Source organism: Carlito syrichta, unplaced genomic scaffold (genome assembly GCF_000164805.1).
Source record: "Carlito syrichta isolate Samal-C Ts95f unplaced genomic scaffold, Tarsius_syrichta-2.0.1 Scaffold303651, whole genome shotgun sequence".
In the NCBI taxonomy this organism is placed as follows: Eukaryota; Metazoa; Chordata; class Mammalia; order Primates; family Tarsiidae; genus Carlito; species Carlito syrichta.
The window spans coordinates 559,881-573,243 of record NW_007247747.1 but is presented as its reverse complement, the minus strand read 5'-3'; the positions used below and the strand labels follow the sequence as shown (position 1 = coordinate 573,243).

The following is a 13,363-nucleotide window of genomic DNA, read 5'->3' as shown; positions in this document are numbered from 1 at the left end:
CCCGTGGGCTCAGGCAATCCACTCACCTCAGCCTCCCAAAGGCGCGGGATTACAGGCTGAGCCACCGAGCCCACTTTGTAATGGCTGTTTGTTTTTGTCTTTTCAGCACGTTTGAGTTCCTTGTAGATCCTAGATGTTAGGCCTTTGTCAGATATACAGTTGGCAAACCTTTTTTTCCCAATCTGTGGACTGTCTCCCTGCTCTCTTGATGGTTTCTTTGGCTTTGCAGAAGCTTGTCAGTTTGATGAAGTCCCGCTTGTCTATCTTATCTCTTATGGCATGGGCACTTGGGATTTTGATTAGGAATTGGTTGCCAGTTCCAATTTCTATAAGGATGTCTCCTGCGTTTTCTAAGGTTCTTATATTTTGAGGTTTTACATTTAGGTGTTTGGTCCATTTAGAGTTGATTTTTTTATACGGTGGTAGGTAGTGGTCTTGTGTTAATCTTCTGCATGTGGTCAGCCAGTTTTCCCAGTGCTGTTCAGTGAATAGGTTCTCCTCTCCCCAATGGTTGATGGTGGAGGCTTTGTCAGAGAGTTGATTGAGAAATTGAGGTTTTGCTTCCAAAATCTCTATCCTGTTCCATTGGTCTATATGCCTGTTCTTGTACTAACACCAGGCTGTTTTGATTATTGTAGCTTTATTATAAAGGTAAAGTCTGGGAGTGTGATACCTCCTGCTTCCTTTTTTTTTTGCTGAGGATTGTTTTGGCTATTCGTGGTCGTTTATGTTTCCATATGAATTTCTGTATTGTGGTTTCCAGGACTGAGAAGAATGCTGCTGGTACTTTAATGGGTGTTATGTTAAATCTGTAGATTGCCTTGGGTGGGTAGGATGGACATCTTAACAATGTTGATTCTTCCAGTCCATGAACATGGAATATTTTTTAATTTGTTTGTGTTATCATTGATTTCTTTGAGCAGTGTTTTGTAGTTTTCATTTAAAGGTCTTTCGCTTCTCTGGATAGGAAGATGTCAGGGTATTTAATTTTTTTTGAGCCACACACTTTAAAAACTGATAAATAAGGAGAGAAGCGGGAGAGAGAAAGTGGGAGCCTAGTGTAGAAAAGTAGGTGGAAATAGTAGTGGCCAAATTAAAGAAGTACATGAATTTGAGAATGACATAAGGATAAAATTAACAAAACTTAAGATTAATACTAAGATGTGTGAGGTAAAAGGAAGGAGTCAAATGTGAAGCCTCAGTCTGTGATTTGAACAATTGGGTACATGGAGGTAAGTAATATTAGGTTGGATATACAGCCTTGATGGAAAAAAATATAGACTAGCAATAGGTAGGGGCTTACAATTGCCAGTACATTATGAGTTTGCAAATTGATAACATGTGGAATATGTTCTTTAGCATTATGTAACATTTAAGTTTTTGTAAATTAGTTGCTAACTTTTAAGAACTATTAGTAGTAGTACTAAAAGATCAAACTGGAAAAACACCAATATAGCAACAGTAAGACATTGATAACCTGATTTATTTTTTCTTTTTAAAATTTTACAAGTCTCTTCTTTGATCTCAACTATTGTAGGCTCCATATGTTGCACGGAGTAGGTATGCTGGAATTTTGGTGTGCACTGAGTAGTGTTTTGGAGATTTGGTGTGCACCAGGCATTGTTGAGACTTTAATGAGTCCTGAATAATTCTGAATATTAAGCCAATCACGAAAGCTCTGAAAATTTTGTTTTTAAATTGTGTTTATATAGTGTCATTTAAAAACTCTCCTGTACAGGGGGACCTATTTTAAAAAAACAAACAACAAGCACAAAAAAGTTCACACTTCTTTATTTCTTACTTCTAGCCAACTGCTTCTTTATTTCTTACTTCTAGTCAGCTGCTTCTTCATTTCTTACTTCTAGTCAGCTAATTAGTTTTGACTTAGTTTCTTGAGATAATTTTTAAGCTACTTATATTTTCCTTCTCAGAAATTCTCATATTGTAATGTAAGCAGGTAATCTAAGTGGAATTTAAGGTGCAACACTTCTGAACATGTTTTAATGCAATGAGTCATAGCTTCATTAATAGTGTTAGGTATATTTTAACCTAATTCAAGGTGAAATTACATTGCATTTAAAAAAGAGACCCCATATGAAAATTTCCAGAAGTCTTATTTTCTTACGAAATATTTAATAATGTGTACCTGGATTCATAGAGGTCCTTGTTCTTAATCTCTTCTCCGCTAGATGTGTCTACTTTGGTCAGTAAAGAGGAAATATCTCCCTCAGGAGCAAAGAGCATGTTTGCTTACAACCTCGTAAGATAGAGGTAGTATTTCTCTCTAGATCGAAGGACAAGCTTGTTTATTGCTCATAAAAGATTCGAACTCTTTAAGTTGTAGAGTCTGCTCCAATAACACAACCCACAGTGTTGCAGACCTCCCCTGCCCCTCTTTGCATTTTCTTAGGGAACTAGCAATCTGGGAACAAGTGCAAAAACAATGCTGATAACTGACTTCTGCTCTTGCTGTAACAGAGTCCTTTGGCTCTGACCAAGAAACTCGCTGGCTTCTGTTACTATATATGAAACTGTGATAGGCCAACTTGTTTGCTTGCAAGTGGGGTAGAATCTCAGACTCTACAGGTTTTTAGAATCATGTTCTACTGGTAGAGAAAGTGGGATTTAATAGCAAAGTAGATGAAACTTTATAAAGTCAATGTATAGGGATTTACTTTTCATTAATAAACTGCTAATGATGAATCTTTCTCTTCTTCCTGATTTTAAATTTTGGTTATTAATAGGAAACACAATAATTGTTTTCCCTCTATAGTTTTGTTTTTGCTTTGTTATTCTTTAATAACAAAAAATTATTAAAAATATCATGTAGTTTCTCTGATTTTTAAGAACTTTCTAGTGAATCAAATTATACACAATGGTGTATACACTTTGTCTTGTTAGGGTTTTAAAAGTGTGGTTGCAAGTTATTTATTTCTCTTGCCTCAATTTATCTTATATATCTAAAAGGCTTCACCCACTACTTGTTAACTTAATTGACCTATGTTGCAATACTTAAGAACTCTTTTACTGACTTTTGTGTTTGTAAGACTGAGCTCTCACTGCTAAAGGAGAGATCATTTTAAAGCCATCCTTAAGCCCTTCTGTGGCAGGACTTTCTAATTTTAGGGCATATAATTTTCTATCTTTGTTTAATCTGGTGTCAGCAGATTAAAGGCATCTTGAGAGACTCATGAGCTATTTATCTCATGAATTTACCAAGTATTAGTAAACTTTCAGAGAAAATATACTGAAGAACATTTGTGATTTTGAAAGAAAAGAACAATATTCATCATTTTAAGACACTTATTTTTCTGTTGTTCCATCTCAGTGACTTCTAAGTAGAAAAATAAAAAGTAGAATTTTTACACATTTGTATGGATTGTACTTGCAGCTCCTTTTCCTATTCTTTTCCACTTTGAAACTTTGTTTTCAAAGTCAGGAAATAAATTGAATTCTGTGCAGGGTAATTTCATGACTATAGTAAATTTATTATGCTCAAAGGTTAGGATGTGTAACCAGAAGTTAGAAAGATTCAGATCTATCAAATGAACACAGCTATTGAGAAAATGAGGAATAATAATAATAAAGAAGCTATTTCTCTTGTACTTGCAATCTTATAAGGAATGTTATGATTCTAAATTTTGGTTTCAAACTATGAAAATGAGAATGATACTTGTCCACTTACAGAGAAGTAATGTATATCTACACTGTGGACAAAGAAAAAGAAATCTATCACAAATACCTTTGTCTCTATCTTTTTCCATGAGTGTTAGAAGTTTTCATTTATAAGGAAGAATGGTTAGATCTACTAGTGAATATCCTTGATAACTATGATTACCATCCTATTAAAGATGGAGTTGATGTAAGGCAACCATTTGACTAGAGTGGTTTTGTTATTCTCTTACTGTGCATTCCTGGAAAACCATTGCTTTTCTCTCATTGATGGAGCAGCAAGGGCAAATTCTGATCAGAATCTATTTCATACCCTTTAAGTAGTAGAGCCACTACAAAAAAAGATGGGATTTCAGAAATAACTACATACAAAATATCAACAGACTTAGGAATTGCAGTACTAATATTTTCTCCATAATACAATACTAATATCCATAATGCAGTACTAATATTGTTATCCATAATAGCAATCAAAGCATGTCAAATAGCTTATAAATAAGTTATTATCTTTTGAATGAAGCTAGCCCTCAATTTTAAGGTACTGATGCTGAACTTATCTTCGTTGATGAATTTTCTGACAAAATTCACATAAAAATAGAGATGGGGAACTATAGATAAAACAGATTTTGTTTAAAATCAAAATGATATTATTCTAAACAACTGCCACACACCACCGCAGCAACATAACCACCAGAAAACCAATGTGTTGACTTCCTTGTTTGTATGATGACAGTTACTTTGTCCAATTTCATATTTCTTTCTCTCTCTTTTAATATTAGATTTTTGATGTAATATTTTTTAAAGTTTTATTATGCGGAGAAAAGTACATAAATCATAAATGTAGAGTGAGGAATGTTTTACAAAGTAAATGCTACCCAAATAATTTAGTAGTATATTTTTATTATTATTATTTTTTTGAGCTGGAGTCTCACTCTGTCGCCCAGACTGGAGTGCAGTGGCTGCTCCCGGCCACCGGCCACCGCAGCCTCGACCTGGTGAGCTCCAGCGATCCTTCCGCCTCAGCCTTCCAAGTAGCCAGAATTACAGGCATGCGCTACAACGCCCGGCTGAGTTTTTGATTTATTGTAGAAATGAGGTCTTGCTGCCCAGGCGGGTCTCGAACCCACGGGCTCAGGCAATCCACTCACCTCAGCCTCCCAAAGGTGCGGGATTACAGGCTGAGCCACTGAGCCCGGCTTAGTAGTATATTTACCTGCATCTTGGAACTCTCCCCCTCCCAACCCCTCAACAAGTTCCTTGTAGTCACTACCTGCTCACAATATTATGACATGTCATAGAATCTCATAGACTCTTGCACAGTTAAAATCATACAAATTACAGTCTTTTTTTAAAAGCTGGCCTCTTTCCTTCTTTTTTATGTTTATGGATTTCAACTCTGTACTTCTATGTAGCAGTAGTTGGTTTATTCTTCTTGCTCCATTGTATGGTTATACCCTATTTTACCAGTTCATTCTATTACTGATGGACATGGGGTTCTTCCTCTTGAATATTATCAATAGTGCAACTGTGAACTTTTCTTGTACTTTTTAAAAACATCTGTATACTCTGTTGAATATAGACGTAAGAATGCAGTTGTTATCTCCCAGTTCAATTAGGAGCTTTAGTAGACCTCCAAAATTTTCCAAAGTGGTTATATCAAATTCAGTCATCTATAAGCAATGCCTCAAGGTTTCTGTTGCTCCATATCCTCCGCAACACTTTATAATGTCATTTATCTTTCTAAAAAGTAAGTTGTTCTATTGGTGTAGAAAGGAATTTAATTGTTTGTAATTTACATTTCTGTGATGACCAAAGTAATTGAACACATCTTTATATGCTTATTGAACATTTTGATTTTCTTTTTTTTGTGTGTGAAAATTGATTGCCTGTTTTTATTGTTTGTCATTATTTGTTTTTGGAGGTTTTTAGGTATTATAGATGTAAACTTTTTATTAGTTATGTATATATAAATAATTCCTCCTAATATGTGACTTTCTTTTTCACTTGCTAGTAATATTTTCTCATGAACACAGGTTTTTAATTTATATTGTTCCTCTTTGTTTTGAGCATGTAGGGTACTGTTTAAAATTGTTGCCTACTCTGAAGTAATACACATATTATCTTATGTGTCTTTTAAAAAACGCTATTGCTTTACCATTTATATTTAGGATTAAGATCCATCTAAAATTGATTTTTATATATAGTATGAAGTAAGGGTCTAGATTCAGATTTTTCATATGTATGTCTATTTTACCCCACAATAAATAAATAATATTTATTGAAAACATTCCTCTATTGTTCACATATAATTGATGTTATATATAGTGTCTACATGTGGGTACATTTGTTTCTAAAATTTCAGTTTTGTTCTACCTATTTGTCTATTCATGTATCAATACCACATTGTCTTAATTAATGTAAGGAGTTAAGCTTGTCAATGTTGTTCTTATTAAAGATTATCTTGTTTATTCTTGGCTCTTGTATTTTCCTATGAAGTTTAGAATCAGTTTATTTCTACTGTAAGGAGAATTCACATCTTTATAATAATAGAATCTGCCAGTCCATTAAAGTGTATGGGCTTTAATTATGTTTTATATCCTTGTATATGTGTATGTATTTATGTTATGGACTTGTTCATCTTTTATTAACTTTATTTATTTAGTATTTTCAGATAGCATTGTGAAAATAAAATGTTTCAAGTTTTACTTCCCAATTACATAATCCTGATACATAGAAATACAACTGATTTTTGTATATCAACCTTATATTCAGCAACCATATTCAAGACTCTTATTATTTCTCATAGATTAATCTGTAAAATTTTATATATTTTCTACATATAAAATTGTGTCATAGGCAAACACTGCTTCAATTTGTATTTTTAATTGGTACTTCTGTGATGATATAATTTATTTTTACACATTTTAGTATATCTTTTATTCCTTTAATATATTAGAAATATAAAAAGAGTTAATAACCATTAACAAATACAGAAAATAACAAAATTTTTAGGCTGGGTATGGTGACTCAATGCCTGTAAATCCCAGCACTTTGGGAGAGGGAGGCAAGAGGATTGGTTGAGCCCAGGGATTCGAGACCAGCCTGGACTACTTGTCGAGACCTTGTCTCTATGAAAAAATAAAAAAAATTAGCTAGGTGTGTTGGTGTACGTCTGTAGTTCCAGCTACTTGGAAGGCTTGAGGAGGAAGAATTTCTTGGGCCCAGTGGGTTGGGACCGCGGTAGCCGTGAGCATGCCACTTCACTCTAGCCTGGGTGACAAAGTGAGACTCTAACCCAAAGAGGAAAAAAAAAGTTTTAAAATCATTTAAAATCCTTTTTACATTTCAGTTGTAATCAGTTAAAATTTGTGATATCTCCAGACAGTATAGATAGTTTTAAACATTGACTCGTTAAAGACAAAATTTTAAAAATACTATTCCCAAATTCCATGGGTACATTTTTATGACAGTAAATACTTTTCTGCACAAAATATTGTTCCTAGTGAACATGTTTGTTTTTAATTATTTCTTTTATAAACAATACAGCACTTAAGAGACTTGTGGCTAAGTCTTTTACTGCTGTATATTTTGGGGATATAATTGCTTAGCCAAAGTCCCTAGAAGTTGATGTTCTATATCAAAATATGTAGGCTTTTGAAACTTGTTGCCAAATTGCCTTCTAGAAGTGCTGTGTAAATTCTTATTCACACCAGAAGTATAGGAATGTTCCTGTTTCCAAACACCCTAGACTTTGTTGGTATTCACAATTTGTTATGTGGAATGTTGCTTGTTTTTTTCATATCTGTTAAAAATAAAACTGGTATCAGTGATTTCATACAGTATTTTACCCCCCCCTTTTTTTTTTAGCATGAATCTCCTAACATTTTTTATCTTCCGTTCCTTTTATTTTTGTCTTTAACATTTCAGGATTTTCAAATTAGAATGTTTAATATGCTTCTCCAAGTATACACAGGAAGAAACAAGTCTAGAAATTTAAGTGATTTGTCAGTTGCTGACCTGCTGACATCTTTTCAGTTTTATTTTCCCATATCTGATTGATCCTATATTCTTTGAAAGTGTACTTTGATTTTTAATACTTTCAGTAATTACTCTTACTTTTTAGTGACAGACTATGAGCTACTAATATGACTATAATATAGTCTTATCTATCATGTTGTTATAGCATAATATGAGCAGAACTATCACTTTTTAAAAAAAAAAAAAAGTCATCAATATATTTCTGTGTAGTAGGCAAGTGGTAGTAAGTCACCAATAAATAACAGGTCTTGCTGGGCACAGTGGCTCACGCCTGTAATCCCAGCACTTTGGGAGGCAGAGGTGAGAGTTTACCTGAGGCAACTTGGCAAGAACTCGTCTCTACAATAACTTAAAAAATTAGGCGGGCATGGTGGCGTGCACCTGTAGATCCAGCTACTTGGCAGGCTGAGGTGGAAGGATCCTGAGCCTAGCAAGTAGAGACTGCAGTGGCCGTGAGCGTGCTACTGCACTCCAGCCTGGGTGACAGAGTGAGACTCTGATTCAAAAAAAAAAAAAAAAAAATGACAGCTCTTATTCTTTTTAGAATTCCAAAGACCCCCAAATTATATTATTATTCAGGTGCATAGCTATCTGTAGGTCTTGTATTCCATTCTTTGTATACTGACAGTTAATTATGCTTTTCAGTATATTTTTTAAATGAATTTAACTTGCATTTAAGTGTTGCATCATTGTAAAGGCCAAATAAAACATTAAAAGGCATTTGTAGCCGGGCTCGGTGGCTCAGCCTGTAATCCCGTGCTTTGGGAGGCTGAGGTGAGTGGATTGCCTGAGCCCGCGGGTTCGAGACCCACCTGGGCAACTTGGCGAGACCTCATCTCTACAATAAATCAAAAAATTAGCTGGCCATGGTAGTCCATGCCTGTAGTTCCAGCTACTGGAAGACTGAGGTGGAAGGATCGCCGGAGCCCAGCAGGTCGAGGCTGCAGGGGCCGGGAGGGGCCACTACACTCCAGTGTGGGTGACAGAGTGAGACTCCAACTCAAAAAAAAAAAAAAGACATTTGTATTGGTGAGAGCTTGGCATTAGTTGGCCCTTTTATGTTCTGTTTCTTTTCTTTCTCTTTCCTTTTCTTTTCTTTTTCCCAGGTCTCTGCCAGCACACTGAAGTTTCTACATGTTTGTAAAACAATTGCCATTAATATTTTCTTTCACTTGCTTCATCCCTAAAGGAAGATGTAGGAGAAACCACTACTGTCTTGTTGCTGAAGTTTACTTAAAGGTGTGAAAATTCATTCTCTACCAGTCCTCTTCTTCCCATACACCTCTGAAATGTATGTGGTAGCCACTTACAGTTCTCTTAAGACAGTTTAGAGCTTTAGTGCAATAGTTTTATTTATTTATTTTTTTGAGTTGGAGTCTCACTCTGTCACCCAGACTGGAGTGCAATGGCCGCTCCCGGCTACCGCAGCCTCGACCTGCTGGGCTCCGGCGATCCTTCCACCTCAGCCTTCCAAGTAGCTGGAATTACAGGCATGCGCTACCACGCCCGGCTGAGTTTTTGATTTATTGTAGAGATGAGGTCTCGCTGCCCAGGCGGGTCTCGAACCCGCGGGCTCAGGCAATTCACTCACCTCAGCCTCCCAAAGGTGTGGGATTACAGGCTGAGCCACCGAGCCCGGCAGTGCAATAATTTTAAAGCAATCTAAGTTTTTGTTTGATATTAAAGATGACTTTGTACTCTGTTTCAATTCTTTATTCATGAAACCCCCTTCCCCTACCCCTCTTCCCAGTTCCTACCTCCGACACATGGTGGGTGTTTTGCTGAGCTGATCAAAGGAGGGGTATCTGTTGTACAAACATTTGCATATGATAAATTAACCAAATAATGCCCTGACTTCGTAATCCCTGTGACTACATTTCATTAAGGGTCCACTGAATACTGTTTGGACTTCTGGCTTATCACAAGTAAACTTATAATGTCTCATTTACACAAGTACCGTGGAAATATAGCTTGTCCCATTGTAAATTGTTGTTTTAAAGTGGGTTCATTAGGTTAAAATATTAGAAGTTCATACATTTTGCATAATTTGCTCTGGAAAATCACTGAGTACTCAAAAGAATTATAAGCGGAATTGGCGTTGAATACTGGATTAGGATAATTTTTGATGGTAACAGATATGGAAAGTGTATATTTGGCCAAATTATTTTTTAATACTTTATATGTAAAATAAATGTTGAAGGTTTCTATCTTGCCGCTTTGTGTTTTATGCTTTATATATAAAACAAAACAAAATGCTTTAACTTCTCTATAAAAAAGCGAAAATCTATACTGCTTTTTTGATTTTATTTCTTTTATCCCGAGTATCATGATTTATGTCCCTTTTGTGTGCTGAGTATTTGAAACTTTACTTTGAAAAAGAAAAACGTGCTTTTTAGGCACTACTATCATGGTAATTATAATAGAACTGGACATAATTGCATATTTACACTTCACTGTAAATCAGTAGCTTTCTAATATTCTTAAAAGTTTTCCTTGTTCTTTTCAAACAGCGGCATTTTGTGAACCTTAATCAGAGCCTGACGTGCGTTTCTTCTAAATGGCGTCTGATGTGGTATCTCTCCTCAGTTCTCTGTGGTTTCCTGTTTTTTTTCATACATAGAGAAAAGCCTTTTGAGGTATTAGTCTCATATTTTTCTTCTTTTAATGGTACATTAAACTTAAACTCTCTTACAAATACAGCATAGTATTGTCAGCCTGTCTCACCATTGATTTATGCCACTTCCTATAGTTCGCTTTCCTGGAATTTCTACAGCCCTTGCTGTGTAACTAGCTATCCTTACATATCTCCCTTTGGATTCTTTAGCATTACAGACCTTCTTCTACCCCTACAGTATGTTCTCCAAATAGATGGTGTGTTGTATTTCTATAGTTAGATTCCTCAACAGTGCCTTGCTTTAGCCGTAGGGGGAGATGTAATAGGTCAGTGGCACCTCAGATGTCCCCAGATCAGCAGCAGGAGCAGCCAGGAACTTGTTACAACTTTAAGTTCTCAGACTTCCCTCCAGTGCTACTGTCTCAGATTATCTTGGGTTGGGGATCAGCAATCTCTGTGTTAACAAGCCCTTCAGGTGATTCCGATACAAGCTCAGGTTTGGCAGCCACTGCTATAGATAATGATTGAATGAATATCAAATTTGTGCATTTATGGTGATGCCTCATTGAGGGGGTTGGAGAATATAGTCTATACTGCCTGAGTCTTGTGTTTCTCAAGAGTCACCAGTGAAAGAAAAACGTGAGATGTATCTGCTGTCTTATAAGAGGACCTGTTTATAGCTCTTACTCTGTCTTGTGAAATCTGCAGCTTGAATTTTTAAAAATATGAATGGCTTCTTTCTTCTTCTTTCTTACTTCTACCTGATCAGGAATCGACATTCACTAAAAAATGCATACTAAAAGCTTTACTAAGAAAGGCATACTGGGTGTTACTAATTTTTGTGGTGAGAGGAAGACTGGTCTAGTAGGGGATATAGGTTGAGAGAGACTTTTCCCTGGATGCTGTTCTGTGACTCTTTGTGAATCATGTAAATGCATTACCTTTAAAATTTTTTATGCATAATATTTAATAAAAATAAATTAATGAAGGAATAAGTGTTGAATAAATAAATTTTCATGAGATAACCCTTGTAGTTGGCTAAAAATATACGATTCCCTTTTGTACTAATATGACAGGCTAAATATATGCTTTCCAACTCTGCAAAAAACATCAGGGTGGTGGCAGAAATGTCTTGATGACCTTCCATCTTATCCTTCTTGAAATGGTGGATACATGTTAGTCTTTTGTACAATGTATAAAGGATTTCTATTTTTATATGAGCCCTTCATCTTGTAACTGTTTTAAGAAAATAGGGAAGGAGAATGTAATCTTGATCTATGGTTAAATAATCTTGTGTGAGGTCGTGATACATAAGACTTTGACCTTTATACCTTTTTTCAGATGTATTTCTAGAGATATCTTTATAGCCGAGAACTATTAGAGAAAAAAATTAATTTAGATTTTTTTGTCATATACTTAGCAAACACAAAATAATCAGGTTAGCAGAACCTATTTCGTATGTTCTGAATTATGAGCACTTTTTTCAATATTTGTCTGTTAATACAAATACAATTAAATTAATTGTATGATTGAATTTTCATTGGAAGGTATGTCTTAAATGACACATGATTCAATTAACCTCCCCCCACCCTTTTTTCTCCCTTCCTACACAGAACTATTGTACCATGGAAAGTGTTCAGACAGTGCCTTCATGAGGTCCATCAAATTAGCTCTGGCCTGGAAGCTATGGCTCTGAAATCAACAATTGATTTAACTTGTAATGATTACATTTCAGTTTTTGAATTTGATATTTTTACCAGGCTATTTCAGGTAAGTTTATACTTTCTTAGCGTATTCATCCCTTCCTTTTCTCCCTTTCCCCTTGTCTTTCTTCCCCTCTCTCTCCCTCCTTTCTCTTCTTTTCTGTCTCCTTCCCTCTCTCTCTCTCTCTCTTTCTCTCTGAGAAAGAGAGAGAGAGAGAGACAAATATATGGAAAATATTCTTGGTGTTTTACTGGTATGTTTGGTCATTGCTGTAAGTTTAGAGTTTGACTTAAGTCTGGACTGTCAGCTTTGAGAAGCTTCATGCAAAGACATTTTGTTTTAAACTCACTATTTAGTTTAAAACAAACTATTTAGTTTCTCACTTTACTTTGTTGATCTTTTTAATGACTGATATAATGCAACATTTACAACTGGGCATTTGCCAGTTATAACTAAACTTTCCACCTTTACCTTCCGTATTCCTGACATGAGAAGGGAAATAGTAAACTTAGAATTGGCAGACTGTCCTGTATAGGAATATATTGTGGTATGTTCTGTTTTAAAAGTTGTTTTGCTCTTTTAACTCTATGTAATAAACATTTTTCCATGTCAGTAAGTATTCTTCAACAGTTATTTTGAAATTTCAGTTTCTATATCATAATAATATCTCAGTATTAATTTAACAAAGCTTGCTCTTAGAAAATTTCGATATTTGTCCTGCATTCTCCCTAATGTAAATAACTTTGGATGAACAATTTTGCTCTGTTTATTATTTTCATTTTTTAGTTAATCCTCCATCATTGTTTTCGCATAGCTATTCAGAATAAGGTAGCATCTAATGAATATTATCATTTTCTTCTTTGGCATCTCTTACTTTAATTACCCTAAACATGAAGACTTGAAATGTGTGTTTCGAGTTTAGCTCTGCCATTAAAATGTATATCATCTGGGATTTAATTCAAATAGTTACAAAATACAAGAGTTCTGCTTAAAATTTTTATGATTCTAGTAATATAAATTGCATAGTAAGTGAGGTAAATTGATCAGAAACTAGGCTTATTTGTATTCTGCTACAATATTTTTATTTAATCTGAATAATTTTAAAATTTTAATTTTAATTATTAAAAAATTTTAATTTATTCAATGTGAATTAAGATTTATTCTCTTGGCCGGGCTCAGTGGTTCAACCTGTAATCCCGCGCTTTGGGAAGCCGAGGTGAGTGAATTGCCTGAGGCTGTGGGTTCGAGACCTGCCTGGGCAACTTGATGAGACCTCATCTCTACAATAAATCAAAAAAATTAGCCAGGTGTGGTAGCGTGCGCCTGTAGTTCCAG

The 13,363-nt window shown here is 35.1% G+C and overlaps 1 protein-coding gene across 2 annotated transcripts in view; it reads left to right on the top strand.

Moving 5' to 3' along the window:
• Positions 1 to 13,363, top strand: part of CBLB (Cbl proto-oncogene B) — a 205,099-nt gene that overhangs the window by 102,453 nt on the left and 89,283 nt on the right. For both annotated transcript variants that reach the window (XM_008058923.1, XM_008058921.1), the window contains exon 5: positions 11,938 to 12,094. In XM_008058923.1, the coding sequence (XP_008057114.1) occupies positions 11,938 to 12,094 (157 nt within the window). The remainder of the gene's footprint in view (positions 1 to 11,937; positions 12,095 to 13,363) is intronic.